This window comes from Aspergillus brasiliensis (assembly GCF_001889945.1).
Source record: "Aspergillus brasiliensis CBS 101740 unplaced genomic scaffold ASPBRscaffold_5, whole genome shotgun sequence".
Taxonomy (NCBI): domain Eukaryota; kingdom Fungi; phylum Ascomycota; class Eurotiomycetes; order Eurotiales; family Aspergillaceae; genus Aspergillus; species Aspergillus brasiliensis.
The window spans coordinates 269,686-288,324 of NW_027137446.1; the positions used below are offsets into that span (position 1 = coordinate 269,686).

At 50.3% G+C, this 18,639-nt stretch overlaps 5 protein-coding genes across 5 annotated transcripts; 1 reads left to right on the top strand and 4 right to left on the bottom strand.

Annotated features, from left to right (window-relative positions):
- Window positions 1-930: 930 nt before the first annotated feature.
- ASPBRDRAFT_195086 (uncharacterized protein) lies at window positions 931-1,365 on the bottom strand (the record flags this gene model as incomplete). The annotated part of the gene is made up of 2 exons (XM_067620825.1): window positions 931-1,033; window positions 1,118-1,365. 2 exons carry the CDS (start codon window positions 1,363-1,365, stop codon window positions 931-933), a joined length of 351 nt encoding a protein of 116 aa, XP_067479615.1.
- Window positions 1,366-3,055: 1,690 nt separating this feature from the next.
- Window positions 3,056-6,744, bottom strand: ASPBRDRAFT_195087 (GPI inositol-deacylase; the record flags this gene model as incomplete). The annotated part of the gene is made up of 6 exons (XM_067620826.1): window positions 3,056-3,287; window positions 3,335-3,561; window positions 3,606-3,771; window positions 3,816-5,181; window positions 5,230-6,079; window positions 6,166-6,744. 6 exons carry the CDS (start codon window positions 6,742-6,744, stop codon window positions 3,056-3,058), a joined length of 3,420 nt encoding a protein of 1,139 aa, XP_067479616.1.
- Window positions 6,745-8,602: 1,858 nt separating this feature from the next.
- Window positions 8,603-10,269, bottom strand: ASPBRDRAFT_124661 (sugar transporter family protein; the record flags this gene model as incomplete). Its single annotated transcript, XM_067617715.1, has 3 exons — window positions 8,603-9,256; window positions 9,313-9,987; window positions 10,060-10,269. The coding sequence occupies 3 exons, from the start codon at window positions 10,267-10,269 to the stop codon at window positions 8,603-8,605; spliced, it is 1,539 nt and encodes a 512-aa protein (XP_067479617.1).
- A 1,504-nt stretch (window positions 10,270-11,773) lies between these two features.
- Window positions 11,774-13,153, bottom strand: ASPBRDRAFT_123531 (uncharacterized protein; the record flags this gene model as incomplete). Its single annotated transcript, XM_067617612.1, has 2 exons — window positions 11,774-11,885; window positions 11,943-13,153. The coding sequence occupies 2 exons, from the start codon at window positions 13,151-13,153 to the stop codon at window positions 11,774-11,776; spliced, it is 1,323 nt and encodes a 440-aa protein (XP_067479618.1).
- A 1,054-nt stretch (window positions 13,154-14,207) lies between these two features.
- ftmC (cytochrome P450 monooxygenase ftmC) lies at window positions 14,208-16,065 on the top strand (the record flags this gene model as incomplete). Its single annotated transcript, XM_067627197.1, has 5 exons — window positions 14,208-15,128; window positions 15,184-15,305; window positions 15,363-15,661; window positions 15,712-15,813; window positions 15,878-16,065. The coding sequence occupies 5 exons, from the start codon at window positions 14,208-14,210 to the stop codon at window positions 16,063-16,065; spliced, it is 1,632 nt and encodes a 543-aa protein (XP_067479619.1).
- Window positions 16,066-18,639: the final 2,574 nt, after the last annotated feature.

Genomic DNA, 18,639 nt, shown 5'->3' on the forward strand with positions numbered 1-18,639 from the left:
TATAGAGAATACTTACAAAAACCAAGACGAAGATTTTTATGGATGAGCACGAAAGTGCTAACTCATTGCTCGTAGGCTGTTAGATCAGCATACGGCTCAAATGTCGTGCAGCTGGCATCTCCATATAGTGCTTAGTTTCATCAGGAGAAAGATGATTTCTGATTCCTTAAAGGGTTTCTCTAAACCGATGAACTCATCTACAAAAAAAAAAAAAAATACAAAATCTAATGTCAGGCAGACAAGATATCATATTGTCAATCACTGCCGTCATATATGCATCACATGTGCATAGAACTAAATTAGCACTCTCCCGATATTCCCACTACTTGAACACCTTTCTAATATGATAAGTCTCAAAGACCAGTTATCTCAACTGCCAAAACCTTCATACCTAAAGCATACCTCTACTCAGTCCAACCTACCAACCTACACGGATCCAACCACAGGAATGTCCCTCCTCTTCCCCCCTCCTCCTCCTCCTCCCACTACCCCAAACGAACCACGAACCCTCCCCCCTCACCAAAGCCATCAAAGAAACACAAAAAGCAGCCCACGAAGCCCAAGACATGGTCAAACAAGCCCAAAAGGCCACCGAAGAGGCAAAGCAGAAACAGGATATAACAGAAGACGAATACCATGAAGTGTGTCACAAGTATACCGAAGCACAGGAAAGACTAGATTCCGCGATGAGGATGCATACTGAGACGATGAGGACGTTCACTGAGGCTGTGGAGAGGTATGAGGATGTGCATGGTATCTTATCATGTATGGAGGGGGTTTTATTGATATTGCGAGTTTTCTTGGTTCTGGTTGCGTTGATTGCACCTGCTTAGCTTTCATGTATGAAGGCTACTAGTAGTAGACTGAACTATCACCTAGGTCTTTAGATATCACTCCTCCTTTCCAACTAGGAATAGAGGGAGAGAAAGATCAATAATAATTCGCCAAAAGCTCAATCCTCTTGACCACCTCCTCCCCGGACTTATTATACATTGACAATGTCAATTTACTCCCTGATTGTGTACCTTTATACCTACACCCCACAAATATCAGCATCAGCCAGTACTCACTGAAGGAACTCAAAACAACCCTAACAGAAGAAAGAAGGGAATAATACCAATAATAAGTCTCCTCCCTAACCGCATAGGAAATCTCAATCTCCTTCTCCCCCGTGGCCTTAACCACCGCTTTATCAACACTTCCCTGCGCAAAGGAATTGGCTTTTGCCTGGCCCGCTGCATCTTTCGTCCATTGGTGAACGACGACGACTTTTTCGCCTTGTTGGATGTTGTTGCTGAAGATGATGGCGAAGAGTTCGTTCATCGCGTAGGGGGCGTAGGTCAGTTTGCCGAGGAATATGAGCATTTTTCTTTCTTCTTATTTCTTCTATTGGCTCTTGGTGGGGTTTGTAGTTGATTGGGTTGGGGTTGGAGTTGAATGTAGATTGTTGTGGTGCTTAGTGTACGTATGGATCTATCAAGGATATAGAAGGGCTCTTATATAGAGGCATAATAGATACCAGGACTGATTGAAATTAGGAATATTTGTATCCAAACCTGACAAGCTCTGCATGAGCAGGAGGTGAGATCCGAAGTCTGCAACTGGGCTGTCTTGTACTACTATCTGTCTGGTGACATCTAACATCTCTCTTCTTGGCTCGGATGGTTGTCTGTTATAAGGTCAATGTACTGTATCTGACTAGATAGTAGTAGTAGTAGTACTAGTATATTCAATCAACCCAATGCAGCCGCTTATATGCGTGTAGCAGCTATGTAGGTAGTGCTCCCTGCCTGGCACCAAGGCTTTCTAACCAACTCCATAGAATCCCATAATGATTGGACAGATCCAGTATAGAGTCTTTGGAAGCCTCCATACAGGCAGATATTGGTTCCATATTGATATGCTTCTTTAGGCTGGACGCCTCTAGGATCCAGATCCCATGCTTGTTCCTTGCTACCGCGTATTTACTCTCCCATAATTCCTTATACAGGGGTTGATCCTAAAGCTACTAGTTCTGGATCTGATTATCTATACAGGATATAACTTAAAGAATTATAGTGAGACTACGTTCCCTCTCCCACCAGCCATGGTAGATATACCCTACCCTTGGGTCCAATATCCAGGTTCTAGAGGAATAAACTTCCCCTAGACTTTCTTCATTGGGTGCCTCCAGGTAGAATAGGTGCCCGCGACGGGATACGAACCCGTAGTAGTCCCTAGGATGCCAAGAAGAGGGCCCCTTACCTCCTATCTGACTAGATATAGCAGTTGGATTTACAATCTGTTTCGCTCCGTGGGACATGCCCGTGATGTAATCAGCACATTAGATCCTACTTAGGACTGCATGACGCGTAAGATACGGCTTGGGATTGCGTAGGAGGATCAAATAATCTGTTTCAGGACCGGTTGTCGGGAATGAGCTTACTGAAAAAGAGGCGATCTGACACCATGATCTACGGGCGTTCTGATTGGTCAGTTGGGAGTTGGGAATGGCTTCATTACGAAATTACAGTATTTGACCGATACGGCCGAATACGTGATAAATTACATAGGATCCTGTATATAGCAATCTCGCTGCCTCGCGGCCTCGTCTGCCGCAGGTGCTCAGCCGGGGGGCCCAAAGAAAGGGACCCACACCTGAGTAAGGCTTGAATCAATCAATCAATCAATCAATCAATCAGACACCGTGATCTACATCATGACAGTGGCTTGAACAGCAACACCACATCTCATCCTATTATCCCGGCCAAGTCTATTTCCAGATCCAACCGTATATACAAACACACACTCAGATAGTATCAACAACACACACAAAGCCAGTAAGATACATCGATCCCACTTTCAGTAGGATCCCTCACAAACACGATGTAATAGAATAATCATTCATATGAGCACATAACAAGCACACAATCCTGTACATCGACCCAAGGTCAAAGCATAAAGCAGACACCGCTCCCAAGATAAAACTGAACGCCGTATAATCATGGTCCGGCAACCGGTAAGATGCAACGGGACATATAATAGAAGAAGAAAAAAAGATATGTATGGTGTAGGATTATGGTTTTTTCTTCGTGTGACTCCCTGGTTCGGGCGGGGAGCTCGCGTCATCGCCTTCTAAAATGCGCCAGAGTCGGCGGGGAGAAAAGCCGCTGCTGAAGAGGTAAATGCCCACAAGCCAGGCGGCGAAGATATTAGTGAGATGATGGAGAAGGTAGCCGTAGGAGACGCCGTAGACGGCGGAGTAGATGGCAAGGGCGAAGAGAAGGAGGGAGGTGATGTTTTTCAGCCTATTTTCGTTAGCTTGAGACTACACTATATAGTAGAGTAGACATACCGTGTGCTGACTCGAGGGACCATCGTTCCCGTAGTCATGGCCTCGACGAGCAGAATAAATGGCATAATGGACAGCACGTTATGGTGGGAGGAGAATGGCATGAACCAGTGCACCACAAGGTTGTGCGCCCACACAAGCAGGACAAGGATGTTGATCGGCAGGATCCACAGCATCAGAAGGAAGATCGAGTACGTAAAATTGGCGAAATTATAGTGGGTCGTAGATTTCTAAACAATTAGCAAACGCTAGTCAATAAGAAAAGAAGACGTACCGTCTCTTTCGCGTGCCATTGGGCCCGCACGCAAGTAGCGAGCTGCACAATGCATGCCACCATGTAGGCAAACTGATACGGAATAGTAGTCGCGACGAGAATCAACAGAATAGCCGTGTTGATCAACCGCCGTCGTGGCGTAGGGGCCGAAAAGATGGGAAGGTTGCTGACAGAATTAGCAATATTCACAAACAACCGAGAATAACTTACCCCTTGTCATCACGCTTGATGTACCCCGACTTGCTGTTCAACAAACCATAGAAGAAAGACAAAACGGACAGCAGGGACAGCGCCACGTAGTTCATCATCACGCAAACGCCCACGCTGATCAGACCGAACACGGGAACCAAGAACCAAAAGAACGCATCTTGCGATCCCAACAGCAGGTCGTTCTTCGTAAAATCGACGGGTGTTTCCGTGGAATTGGTGCGCCAATGAAACGGATCGTCACTCGGAGGCAGCGTAGTCGAAGTAGCCAGAGAAGAAGCCAGCAACGACATGGCCAGCAGCAGAACAGGCAAAGATGACCGCAGGGTACTATCCAGACCTTCCGCGAAGGTGATGAAATAGCCCGTCTCGTCATACATTTGGAACTGCTTGCGCAAAACCAGAGCAATTACCAGCACCGGAAAGGCCGCGAAAACGGTGCGGTACCGCATCACGAGCTCACCCAGACTACCCAGGATGTCCACCGACAAGGAAATATCGACCGTTGACTCGCTGCTCGGATCCGTCCACAGCTGGAAAGACACCCCACCCAGGGCGGCTTGCTCACGGAGAGGCGGGGGCATGAACGGAGCGACGCCGTGTAGATTGACATTGACCTGCTTCACATTGACAAAGAACTTGGATTCGTGGGGATCGGGAATCGACTGGCGCAATAGTGGTGCGAACAGCTCGGGCTGTTCTCCGTAACCCCGGCGGACGATCTTGAGCTTGTAGTTGAGCAGACTCGAATGCAGCGCCGGAATCTTCACCTCGGTGAGCATAGGGCGGTTCGCCGGAAGTCTCATCTTCAGCCCAGCACTGAGCAAGCCACCCAAGCCCACACGGGCCCGAATGACCGAGTCAGAGCTGTCCGAGAACTCCGCTACGACCCAGCCGCGAGTTGGGGACCGTGCTTTGTCGACCACAGCCACAAACTGATGCTCGACCAAGTCTTCCAAATCGTACTGGAGATACGAGAAGGGCGTGGTCCGGTCATACGCCTGCTTAGAGGTTCGTGTGGACGCTGGCAAGTGTATGCCATCCTCCGCAGCGTTCTTGCACGCCAGCCGCGTCGATCCCGCGCTACTTCCGGAAAAGTCCATGTTCATCGAGAACACGCTAGCAAACTTGCCATTATGCAGCGGGAAGACACTGCAGAAGAGAACCTCCAATGTCCCCTGCTCTCCGGGATTGTCCAATTTCTGATCTGTAAGAAGGGTAAACTTCTTCCCCGACACACCTTGCGGCGGAACGGGAAGCAGGTGAACGTTGGTATTCGGGGTGTGACCGAGTTCGCGGAGGATCAGTCGCTGGCCTTGCGGCAGGATCAGATTGGTGCTATCTTCCAGCGTCAATAGTGTAGAAGATTCTAGGAACAGTCAGTAACCGGTATTGACAAGCATTGTCAAATACATACCTTTCTGTGGGAGCGTCCTTTCAGCAGTCGGCTCCAGCCCGGTCAAATACCACTTCTTAAAGATCCGCATGCGCTCGGCCCTGGGCTTTGTCTGACTAGGCCGGCCGACATCGACCACGTCAAACAACGACTTGATGATCGCCTTGCGGAATTGGTCACACCACGTAATCGACAAATGGTCCATGCCGATCCACACATCCGGGATCGTTGATGTGAAGACCGTGAAGCCGTGCGTGTCCGGGACCAGCGAGGAGATACTGGCGTAGTCCGACGGGACCACCGTATCGCGCGAACCACCCGCGATCGAGATCAGCGTCAGGTGCCACAGCGGGTTGTTATTCGCCCAGGTCTGGGAGTAGGCCTCGCGCCAGTAATCGTTGATTTGCTTGTACGTATGAACGATGTCCGATTCGAACGAGACGGGGGGCTTGGCGTGCGGCGCCGACATGGTGACAATCGTGTTGACCGAGTTTGCCTGGTAATTCGTCATCGTCAACGCCGTACGTGCGACAATGCCTCCCATGGAATGCCCGATCAGGATCACCGCGCTGGGGTCGGGAAGGCCAGGATCCCTCCGCGACCGTCGCGGGTCATGGTAGAGCGAGAGAATGTATGACACGGCTTCGTTGACGTATTCCGCTTGATCGAGTAGTGTCTGGCCATGGAAGGCTGCCAGGTCCTCGTTGAAGTCGATCATGAAAAAGTCCAGGCTGCGGGTACCGGATTTGAGCCGCTCCTCGTCGTGTCGGACGACGTCGGCATAGTGTCGCGACGCTTCGGCGGCCAGGGAGCGAACTTGTCGATAACTACCGGCATTTCCGGGGAGGAAGAGGACAGGGGCACCGTTTAACTGGATGTCGCAGAAAACACAGTCAGCCTGAGATCGGGGAGGAAACGCCACAGCCACGCGGCACAGATCATTGGCCAGGTACTTACGCCCAAGTTCTCCTGGTTGTACGGGTCGACACCTTCTTCCCGATAGAGGAACAGATTGTACTTGCTCGCAAACCGGGTATGTTCCGTGTCGAAACCCACCATGCGCAGGAAGGTGGGACTCATGACGGGAATCCCACAGCCATCGCCGCCAATCTGCCGTTCGGAGAAGGACCGGAGGATGAAAAAGAGGAAGATCGAGGCGACCAGGGTGGTGAGCGCGGTCAGGATGGAAACGGGCCAGGGACTGCGGAGGCGCGACGGTCGAAAGCGGAGGTGACCGTCCGGGGAGGCTTCCATGGGCAATCGCTGGGACGCCAGCGGCATCATGACGGCGGAGGAGCGGGATTCGGTGGAGGAGGAGGACGTGCGCCAAAGGCTCGAATTTCGGGAGCGCGGATTGGAGGCATCTCGACGAAGATCGAAGCTGGTGCCGGTCCTGGCAGCAGCCTGCGGACGCGATTTTTCCGGCGGGTCGAGGACTTGAGGCGCCGGACTCGGGTCTGTCGGGGTGCGAGAGACGGGGGCCAGGGATTCTTCAGCGTCGTCCTCGGCCGGCGAGCCAGACGAGCGTCTGTGCATTGGAAGAGGCGGCGATCGGGATACTCATCCAGCGCGTAGGGGGGGGGAGAGGAGAGCCGGATTCGGAGGCAGAAGAGGAGGAGGAGGAGGAGAAGGCGGTGGTGGTGTCTCGGGGGGGGGCAGAGAGTAGAGATCGTAAGGAATCTGTGGGGGGGAAGGAGGAGGAGGAGCCAGGCGGCAAGGGGATCACGGCTGCTTGTTGGACCCTGAGGAAAAGGCTGGAATGCGCCAACGGATCGGATCGTGAGGAATTGAGCGAATGAGGAATTGCAGCTGCTGGTCGGACCAACGCGGGGAGAGGTATATTAGTCGCGTTGGAGATTGAGGCTGTACTTCGTCTGCTTTGTGGTTTTCCCTCTGTACCTCCTGTGGGCGTTGAGATCGGACCCTTGCAGTCGGGGGGTTTGGGACTGGGGACGAACGAGGGAGTGGCCGACCGGGGGGAGATGAGGAGGAACGGAGAGATCCCAAAGGAAGGATAGAAAAGGAAACCCGAAACGACCGAATGGGAGAGGAGGAGGTCTCAAAAAGAGGGAGGGAGAGATGAAGCCCGCAGCGGAGGAGGAGGAACGAAGAGCGAAGCCAACGAAGGCGAGCAAGTGAAATGAAAGTTGAACGGAAAGTGAGAGCAGCGCCAGTCCCGGTCCGGGGCTTGGCGGTTCTGGTCGGCGTCTCTTTGGCTTTTCGGTGGCTGTTTGTGTCGGGATGGCGATCTCAATACCTCCTTGACGCGTAGGATGGAATGGTGAAGTGAATGCAGTCTAGTTGAACAATATCTAATGCATCTGCATTACAAGTAGTCAAAGTGGGTAAGGTGGGAAGCAAGAGAAAGGTGAGGTGACGATATTCAAAACCCCGAGGTAGTACCGGCAGGATACATCCACAAGGAACTAACTGATTGATTGATGTAAGAGACAAAAGGAGACATCAAATACAATCCTCCATCTCTCCACTGTATGACAGCCATCAGCAGAGATATTATTATATTGGTAAGAACCATAAACCATAAGCTCACTCCCTCCACCAACTCAAATTAAGGTCATGAATCAGACCCTGAGAAGTGAAAGAGCGTCGCCGATCTCCGCTCCACGAGATTGCGAGATGCCAATGTCCGAGAGTGGATCCGTTTCATTTGATCTCGATCTAAAGTCAAACGATTGTTCTACTGACCTTCTACAGAGTATACAGATAGCCATGATATTTATACTATGAGTCGAAAGCAAATTCACAGCATGCATTACAGAACTGCCTGGATCCCTGTTCACCGCAATGCAGTCAAATATCATCCGTGCGGGGTTGAGGACGGACCTCCGGTGGTATAAAAGGGTCCGTGTTCCCCAGGGGAAAGGACACACTATTCGGACATTTTGCTTACTTCCTTTTATCAAGATAGACATTTGTCCATCTAACCATGTGCAAGTAAGTCAAGTTTTTAATTGTCACGTATTTTAAGAGATAATTCATGATGATTCTCCATCTTCAACCCAATGATTGATCCCTAAGGGGATTGATGAGCATTTATTAAGCAGATTCTGATGTCTTTCTTCTCTTACTTTCAGCTTTGGGTGTTATTATGCCAGTGTATGAACTAATGATTCAAATCTGATTACTTTAGGTATCTCCACTGATCTGATCTACGGAGTAGAGACTCTGCAAGACTGCAACGCGATAGGGTGTCGGGCCAGGTGGAGTGAGACATCTCGGGAGTCAAAACAAATGTACTCCGTACTAAACCAGAACAAATATACGTTACAATTTCAGGCAATGTGATCAGCTATATAAAACATAATTAATGTCACTCTTGTCTCATCATCACATCATAATATCATCAAAAGCACTTCTAATCAACAGGTCGAAATCAACCCTCCACCATTCGTGACGTGCCCTTCTCCGGGTCACCATCTACCTCCACTTCCCCATCCGTTCCCCGTTGTGCCGCCACGACCGCCATATCCCCATCATGCGCGACATCGAACTTGCGGCCTAGTCTCTCGGGACCCAGCAGCGTCACCAGGATCGTATACCCATACACACACCCCATGAAGATACAAATGACCTTGCCATACTGGTACCGCTTGGTACCCTCCTCCGTCGCGGGCAAGGGGAACCGTTCCCCAATGGTGGACTCGATCGTCGAACTCGCCGACGAGACGAGATTGCCCAGCTGGTAGGCCGTACCCACCGCGAAGGTGCGGATAGCGCCCGGCGACAACTCCATCAGGTGGATGGGGATGACACCCCATGCGCCTTGCACGCAAAATTGTTCGAAGAAGGCGGCGGCCATGACGCTGTGGTTGGTGACAAAGGTGTAGGGGTAGAGGAGCGCGCCGCCGATTATGCAAATAAAGATGATGGAGAAGCGACGCCCGAAGATCTGACTCGCCCACCCTAACGTAGTACCTCCCGTCAGGGCGCCGAGGTTGGCGACGACCTGGGTGACCGTGACGGCGTCGGCGGAGAAGTCGAATTGGTTTTCAAGCATAGTAGGGTAAAGATCTTGGGAGCCGTGAGACTAGAGGCTTGTCAGTGATACTTCTTAACGAAATAAGTAGAGGAATCGTATCGTACCATGAAATTGAAGCCCGCCATGAGCAGGACCAGGTAGATCAGAAGCAGCCAATGTCTCTTGATAGCAGTGTTACCCTCGGACAGGAAGGTCGTAGTGACTCCACCCCGAACATGCTCGCGAGTGGCCTGGCGCTGGAGGAAGGTGTCCGTCTCAGGCAGGAACAGCCGGTAGATGATGATGAGCACGGGCGGACAGGCCCCAAACCAGTACAGCGGTCGCCATCCATGGGAGGTGGTGTTGACCAGGCCGCGGGCAAAGGCCGTCGCCAGCAAGTATCCGAACGCATAGCCCTGCTGCAGCAAGCCGGACACAATCCCGCGCGCCTCCATGGGACAATCCTCGAGCGCGGTCGCCGCGGCATTGCCATACAACCCACCCATGGCAATACCAAAAAGCGCGCGACATCCCAGGAATTGTTTGTAGGTCTGGCAGAAACCGGTGCCCAGCTCCAGCACGACGAACAGGAGGTTATTCACGATAAAGGGCCACTTGCGACCCCAGCGATCGGCAGCGATTCCAAATGTGATAGCGCCCACGGACCGCAGCATCAGCACGAGGGTGATTCCCCAGGTGATGTCGGTGACGGATTTGTCGAATGTCTTTGCCAGATCGGTAGCCGTCAAGGACACAGTGAAGAAGTCGAAGGCATCCCAAGTCCAGCCGGCAAAGGCCACCTACAACCGCGGTTTAGTCATGGCGCAAGAATGGGATTAGGGTTGGGGGGGAGGGGTTGGGATGAAACATACCCCAAAAAAGAGCCATTGCTTCCGATTGAGGAGCGTGAGCGCCTTGAAGGGATTGGGAGCAGGGTTCATCGGAGGCACCAGGGTGGTCAGACGAGTGGCCATGTACTTGAGCGGACTCATCGTGGGCTGGTCATCCTCGTCAGCAGCCGAGAGCTGGACGGGAACGGGGGGCCCCGTGGAGGGCTTGTCCCCTTCGTAGAAGTGGGACATGGTGACGAAGGATCAAGTCTGGAGGATAAGAACCACAGCGCAGCGAGGAGGAGAGGAGAAGGGAAGAAAAAAAAGGATGACTTGGAGGAGACAAATCATCAGCTGGCGGGGAGCTGGCTTTTATGTCCCGGGAATCGGGCAGAAGGACGCAGGCCGTAAAACAAATGGGAACAAAAAGCCGACGACGGTGAGCATCGCCGGACAGCTTGCCGATCCCTCCCATGACGAGCAGCAGGAAGATGCATCTGCCGGAAGAGATGGGTCCCGTCAAGTCATCTGGAGAAGCTTTGAAAGCTAGAGAGGCACCGAAAGCCACGAGAAAGGTTCAAAGCTTAATGCCGCCCCTCAACCAGAGTTTCTGGGCGAATGGCGAGAGACCGGGGGATTTCCTCCATCACCACGCACTGGTCGGGCCTCCAGCACTGCTTGTTGTTCCTTTGTCTTTGACTAAATGTATGAGCACTTTAATATCTCTAATAGCTCATCTGATGTCATCGAGTGATCTGACAGCACTGTCTTTCCCCTTTTTCATCTTTCCAAGAGTGTCATGACTTATGACTCTGTGGTGTCTCGCCAAGATTTCCCCAGATTTGCCTGCCAAGCGGCTCTCCAGTTTCTCCAAAATTGTCCAACTCCACCAGCCAAGCCCGCCTTGTCGCGGCTTGTCTCTTGCCCTCTCTTCTTGTTTTTTCCCCAGATCTGGGCATGTATCAATGGAAAGTCTCAAGATAATTTCTCTATACATCTCCTTTTTTTTGCATCGCAAATAAATCGCCGCACAGGGTCTTAACAACTCTATTTGAATTCCAGACTGCTCCAATGGCCGCCGGGGTAAGCGAGGGCAACCCCAACCCTCATTTTCCCCCCAGCCGTGCATGGCTCCATCGCGGGGTAAACCCCCGAGCCATCCTGATTCCTTACTCTTTTGAGTCTTTAGTTTCTCATCTAGCTCTATCTAGTCGCAGACTAACTTTTTCATCCTCCCACTGGCATCCCGTCAGCCACCAACTTGCTCGCCAGGTGTCTCTCCCAACGAATCAACGGTTCTCGGCCCGGACACGAGACCCAGTTCGTTCCCATTCCAAGAATCCTTCGGTGCGCGGATTTTGACCGAGCGCCCCTCCCCTGTGGTTGGATTACATGACAATATTTCTCTCCTTTATTCCCTTGCTATCTATCTGTCGCTTCTTGGTTCCGCGGGGGTGCCATGGGGTGAACCAGTCCCGATCTCGGCTCTGGTCAGCTGGTGCCGCACAAATGCTGAATGGTAGCCAATCCCCACTCGAGGGGAAACAGATTGGCCACCGTCTTACTTGGGAAGTAGCCTATATGCCTTTGGAGGGAGTTCTTTGGATCTTATAACCCTGCCTTGACTCACCGGCGTGGTGGTCGCACAGAATGCCTAGATGCCGGCCAGCTGGTCACTTACGCGTACGCCTTTTTTATGCAATAGTTCAGTTCATAGTCAACACTTGTGCGATGATAATAGTTCCAAGAGTCCATTCTAGGCCAAGCTGGAATGGTAGTACACACTCACGTAGACCCCCGCCTGGCTGGTATACGCCAACGACACCCACGAGTGAAGCCGGGCCGATTGTTCGAGGTCTTCCTCTGGACTATCATCCTCAACGTCAGTCGGAATAATGGGGATATCAGAAAATGTCAAAACTCACAATAAATACTGCACGTTAGCCACATAGCTCCGAGCCTCGTCCGCCCAGCCCAGTGAGTCAAAGAAGCGCGCCAGCGTCTTGGCCACGAACATATCATTCCGCCCAAGCAGAGGGAGGTACAGCTTCGGGATAGGCTCGTCGCGGCCCGGGCGGATCTCATAGTTCCACATGAGTATAGGCGCCTTGGAAGGCTGTTGTTGACTATTACCCTCCAGCAATTCCCAAAGCCGTCGGACCAACTCCAGACCCTGCATTGTCGCCGGATCCTTCAGCCTGCCACCCATGGTCCATACTTCCTCAACCTTTTCGATCCTGAGATCCCCAAGGACCCCGTAAACCTTGACTCGGGACTTGGCCGAATCGACAAAGTCCCACGCCAGATAGGTATACTCATTGAATCCCCCACCTTCTGCCATATACTCAATCACCTTTTGCACTGCCTTTCGGTCCCTTCTCCCTGCCGTCGCATCCAACTGTCCCAATGACTCCCGCAGTAGCCGTTGCATCGGTACACCAGACGCCCGCTCCTTCAACCGTAAAAAGACATACCCCTTCGTATCCACACTCGCTGCTGGCCCAGCTCTCTCAAAACTAAACCCGATATTATACATCGACTGTACCGAGTCCCGCTTAAACTCCCCTTCTTTCACCTTGAGTGTCTCCAATTCCGTAATCCCAAAATCCCTCACGAAATGATGGTACAACATACGGTCGAGTCCACCTCCTCCTGCTCCTCCCAGCGTAGCAAGCCGACCAACCAACTCCTCCGTAGCAGTCTGATTAAACCGATCCCTGGCCGTCCCTGCAACCTCACAAATTGGCTCAATGCCCACACGCACCGTCGAAGCATGATGATCCTGGAAATTCACACTCATCTCAATCGGTAAGTCCGTATAGGTCATCACGCTTGGCCAGCGCTGCGGATACGGTCCCAATGAGGGAATGATGTGATGGCGCGCGAAGAGGAGATATTCGTATTGCATGGGTACGGAGTAGCCGGTTGTTTGGAGGAGTCGGCCGAGGAGTGGACCAATGTCCCGCCACCAGGATGATTCGGCGGTGTTGCTTGAGGTTGGGTATTTGGTGATGATGGCCCATGGTTTGAGGGTTGTCTGGGTGGAGATGCTAATGCTCGTCTTCTGGTGTTCAGGAGATGTATCTACATCTTCTGCGTGGGATGAGGCTTCGTCTAGAAGGAAAGATGAGGCCATTTCGCTCATAGGGTTCGCCAGACAGGTGGCGTTGATGAACTTTCGCTTCAGGAGGTTGGCGTTAGTCCTTATACATGGGCATGTGGCAATGACTCCACCTTTCCGTTGCGAAGAAGGTGAAGGGTGCTCTACTTGTCTGTTCTATAGGTGTGTAGTCATCCTGGACTGACAAGCATTGAACGTGAGCACAAATCTGCCACTTGTGTAGCCACTAAGCATACTTCAATTGATATTTAACGCTTTTGACGCTTGACTGCAGTCATTAATTCTCCGAACTCCGGTGACACGGTGTGATGTTTGTGAAGCGCATTAGCGCTGAGCAACCCCGAAAAGTAGCTCGTGCCTCAAGAAGTTTACGAGTGCTTAATGAGGTACCATTTAGGGCATGGGGATACTCTTCGATGGGTCGACTTGATCTCCTAAGTAGTTAGTCTAGAAAAATATATTCTAGAACCCTCAGGTAGTAGTACGTCTCGCAACGGGTTCGACTATAAAAATGGAGACAGCGAGACTTTCTGCCGGCCAGGCTCCTGTTTCGTCCCTCTTCATTTAGGTGGGAGGTTGACTGATGTGCCACATGTGTCCGCAAGTATGCATGCAGGATCGACAGGCGTAACTCTCCCAGGAACAGCGTGCAACTAAAAAGGTCTGCTAATTGGTATTCTCAACCTGCTACTGTCACAAGCCTAGTACCATTCTATGGATGTCAATGATGGGTACCAGCCTGCTTATACCACAGTAGGATCGGCGTCTAAGACTGTGAGTAGGGTCCCTGTCCAAGCATCCAACATTCCCTGTTCGGGTTTCTCTTCATGCGACATCGATGGTAGGTGCTGTATATTACTGCTGCACACACGGAAGAGTCATTCAGTCAATTTGGGCAAGTCGACACATGATCGATCGGTGATGTTTGTATCACCGACTATACTCATCAGGATACTTTGGCAGCATATACAGCATAGCATGTCTTCTGTAAGCCCTCGCTAAGTACATGTCGCTCTCCAGCACCAAGCGGCCTTTCTTCCTGAACAGGCTTTGTTTCAACGCTATGGTCATGGAGTTGGACCCAGGACTACAGCTACAAGCTGGCGCCTTTGCTCTAGGCGTGCTAGCTCATCGCTTCTACTTTCGCTCTGGCGAACACCACCTCCACCCGATCCGGTATCTCTATGCATATGCTGGCTTGTCCATACTAGCTGCTGCAGCCATTCACAATGCGCAGACTATCTCCATTACCCAAGCAAGCATCGCATCTCTAAGCCTAATCTCTACTCATCTTCTAGGCCTATACTGCAGCCTCTACATCCACAGAACGTTACTTCATCCCCTCGGACGCTTCCCCGGTCCCATCGGCGCACGCCTATCTGGGTTCTGGCTCCCAGCAAAGCTTCTTCACGAACCCCTCTACCGAGTCCTCGAAGGCTTGCACAACAAATACGGACCATTTGTGCGCATAGGGCCATCTGATCTCTCCATAACCCACCCGGACGCCGTAAATATCATCTACGTGTTCAAATCCGTCTGCACTAAAGCGCCCTTCTATGACCTTGGCGCACCAGTGCAATCGCTACATGCACATCGAGACAGGGAAGCTCATGACCAACGACGGAGAGTATGGAGTCTAGGGTTCAGCGACAAATCGCTTCGCGCATACGAAAAACGCATTCAGGTCTACCGACAGAAGCTCATCGATCTTGTAACCTCCGTCGGTGACGATCAAGCCATTAACATCAGCAACTATCTCACATGGTACAGTTACGACGTAATGGGCGACTTGGCGTTCGGTAGGACTTTCGGTATGCTGGATGCAAGTGCCAATCATTGGGCTATTCAGATATTGAATGATTTGCTCAAGCCGTTGGAGTACTCTGTGCCTATATGGGTCCTTCGGCTGCTGGGGTCCATACCGGGGATGAATAAGGATGCGTTGCGATATGAAGAATTTAGCCATCAGCGTCTGAAGACGAGAATGGGGGTACGTTTTAACTATTGTGATACTTTGTGTGTGTATAAATTGCTGATAGTTCCAGGAAACACCCGAGATACCCGATATCAGCTCGTCACTGCTCGAGGAGCTGCAGGGACGAGCCCCTACGACCAAAGAATATAATCAGTTGCTTGGGGATGTTGAATTGATAATTGCAGCAGGGAGGTATGCAATACTTCACAACTACTCTCATAAGAGGGAATGCTCACAACCGAACGATAGTGACACCACCGCGGCAGCCCTTATCACCGTTATATACGAACTGGCCAAACACCCAGTACACGTGGATATGATCCGCGAGGAGCTCAGTCCATGTGCCGTCGAATCTAACGGGGAGTATATGCACGAGAAAATCGCAGGCCTACGACATCTAAACGGATTCATCAACGAAGTACTCCGTCTACATCCCCCAATTGGAAGCATCATACCCAGAAAGACACCACCGGAGGGCATCAAGATCGGTGACACCTACATACCAGGAAACATGATAGTTTCTTGCCCGCAGTGGGTTATTGGCAGATGTATGTAAACTACATATCCCCTCCGGTTCGGCAAATTCTCACCTCTGTAGCCGATGCTTTCTACGAAAATGCACGCCAGCTCCTCCCGGAACGGTGGTACAAATATCCAGAGGCGATGAAACATAAATCTGCTTATGCTCCTTTCTTAGTCGGTGCGTAGTATTTCATGTTCTGGGGTGCAACTCGATGTGCCATCGCAGTACTGACTATCTCGAGGTCCTTATGCCTGCATCGGCAAGCCACTAGCACTCATGAACATGCGGACAACTGTTGCCCGTATCATAATGGCATTTGATCTACGACTGCCATCGAGTGATGACGGCACGTTACTCGATAGAAATATGAGGGAGCATTTCTCGAGCTACGTCGAAGACATCTACGTCATTTTCAAGAAACGGTCCTAGGAGATTCGATTGATCGATAATTCTCAGTCTGATGGAGCGTGCTAAGATCTTCAAAAGCAGGGATCTTCTTGGCTTGTAGTAGGGTTCGGATCATAAGTTGGTCCTCTAAAGAAATGACAATCTCAAGAAAAGATCTGATTGAAAATACTGGAACATATCTCTCTGGATTCTCTCCATATAGATGCAATATATCATTTTTAATTACTAGTAGGCAGCGTGTTAACACAGAACACGAATGACCTAACGAAACTGATTAGCACACCAGCGAGCTCAACGATTTCACACTTGTAAACCTCATGGGTCATCTTCCTGCTCTATAGTATCAATAAATTACCCCAACCTGTCGCTTCCCACTGTCGGGCCCGCTTTGTCCTGTATCGCCCTGGAATGGCCTCTACCTCCAGACAAGGGACCTCCGCCCAGATGAGAAATATTATAAGCAGTTTGACCCCAAAAGCTACGAGACGAGAGATTTGAGCTCCTTGACCATACTATTGGCACGGCCCATTTCAGCAATCGATTCTTCCAGTGAGCTTATACTATTCTTTTCTTCATCCATCGTCGCAAATCCAGGCTAACTCAGACTTGTTCCTGTCAAAGGCCTTTAAATCCAATTTAATCCTTCATGATATATTTATCCAATGCTGCATCGCTCCAATGCGAGTCCCAATGCCTCGGTGGCCTCTGTAAGAGTCAGTGTGAGTGTAATTAGTCCGATTGTGACAATGCGTGTCCTGCTATGTGAGCAACACATACAACCAGATTGAAAAAAAAACACTGTGCAATCCTTATGTAAGGGAAGAAAGTCAAACCAACGATTTTAGTTCAGGATTTCTGCGATATATATCCGGCTTTCATCTCGCAGACGGCCAGGTTGACGCTCTTCTGCTGTTTTTCTATTCTTTTCTTCTGGTCTCTCAAGAGGTGAAGTGCTCCTTTCTTAAATTTCAGACTCTCCCGAAGTTCCGATTTCCGGAGGAGCTGAACAGGCGTGAGGGCCCGCGAGAGGCGTCCAGGAAGCTATCCTGTATCTATAAGCTCGGTTAGTATCAATGTCCATCAGTAGCACGACCGTATCTTATTAGATCGATCGTTATCAGACATGATGTATATCTCAAATGCAAAATATCAAGACAAAGAAGAAGAAACAGATTTTCATATGTATCTCGAGAGCTCCACATCTAATACATAGACATATGTAGCTACCACAGGACCCAGTATAGTACCATACAGATACTCCAAATCTTATATTAGAAAGAGCTTACCTTTGACCTCTCGATTTCCACCCGAGAGCGACGGGACGCATGAGATGGGCGAACTGTAAAACGAACGTCTGGCCGGGGCCCAAGGGGCGACGGCGGGGGAACTGGCTAGAGTTACGTCGGTGGAACTATTAACTCGACTGTTAGCCTATGTCTTCAGGATTGTCGAACGACAAAAAGTGAGTCCTCTCATTGGATGACTTGAGAGACGTGAGCTGCTCATGGTAAGGTATATGTAGTATGTGTCACCCCGAGACGAACAGCACACACTGGTCATTCATGATCGGGGGAGGGAGACTCCCGTCAGTGAAGCGAAGGAACAACGTGAACCCAAGAGAAAGAGAAACAAGAACAGGAAGGGAAAAACTCACGATACGACGGTCTTTTTGAGAGCAGATCAGAAGATTAGCCCTTCTCTAGCTCTAATACCAGAGCCCATAATGAGAGAACGTACAAGTCATGCTTAGGCAGAGCACGCCCGCATCCATGAGAGCATCCTGAATCTATAAGCTCAGTTAGTGTCGACGCCCGTTGAAAATGCAGGACTATAGTTCCAAATTGATCGCCACAATTAAGACAATGTATACAGCAAATTCGAAAACATCAAGACAAAGATCTTGAGACCTTCGCCTGCGACATCATATAGCTATAACTAGCTATCGCAAGAAGCAATATCGTAGAACACCATAAACATTCCAAACATCATTAGGAAAATCTTACTTTGGATCAACGAAGCCTTCTCTTACCTTTTATAGAGAGTATTTTACCCGATTTATTCGGGTGGCTTGAAAGACCCATTCTTTCCTTTTCTTACTCGTGAAGACCTTTCTTCGCTGTTCAGTCGAGTAGCTCTAACTGGAGGATTTCCCTTCAGATGCTATCGCGGGCTATCTAACAAATTAATTTGTCGATGACAGTAAAGACCGAAATGCGAAATTCGGATTGAAATTGATGTTATTAGTCGTTAGAATATAGCTTTAACTAAATCCTGAGTAGAACTTTTAGTGCTTGGACGCCCAGGACCCTTGCCCTAACTGTATCTCTTGAAGGAAGTATATGACAGATCAGGCTTCGACAAGTATGTCAGGTAATAGTCTTCTGGGATAGGAAAGCCTCCATCTAGATGGTTGAAGTGGAGAAGAATGGGGAGATCGAGGAGGGCCGGAGGACAAGTTTATATAGCTTGGAAGGGCCTGGTGAAGTATCTGCGTAGGGAATCTTTCTCATTCGCTTTGCTCAGAAGGGAATATAGATGCAGGGACTGGGACGCAGATTAATATGGATATCATTGAATGCTGCAAATCGAAATTCA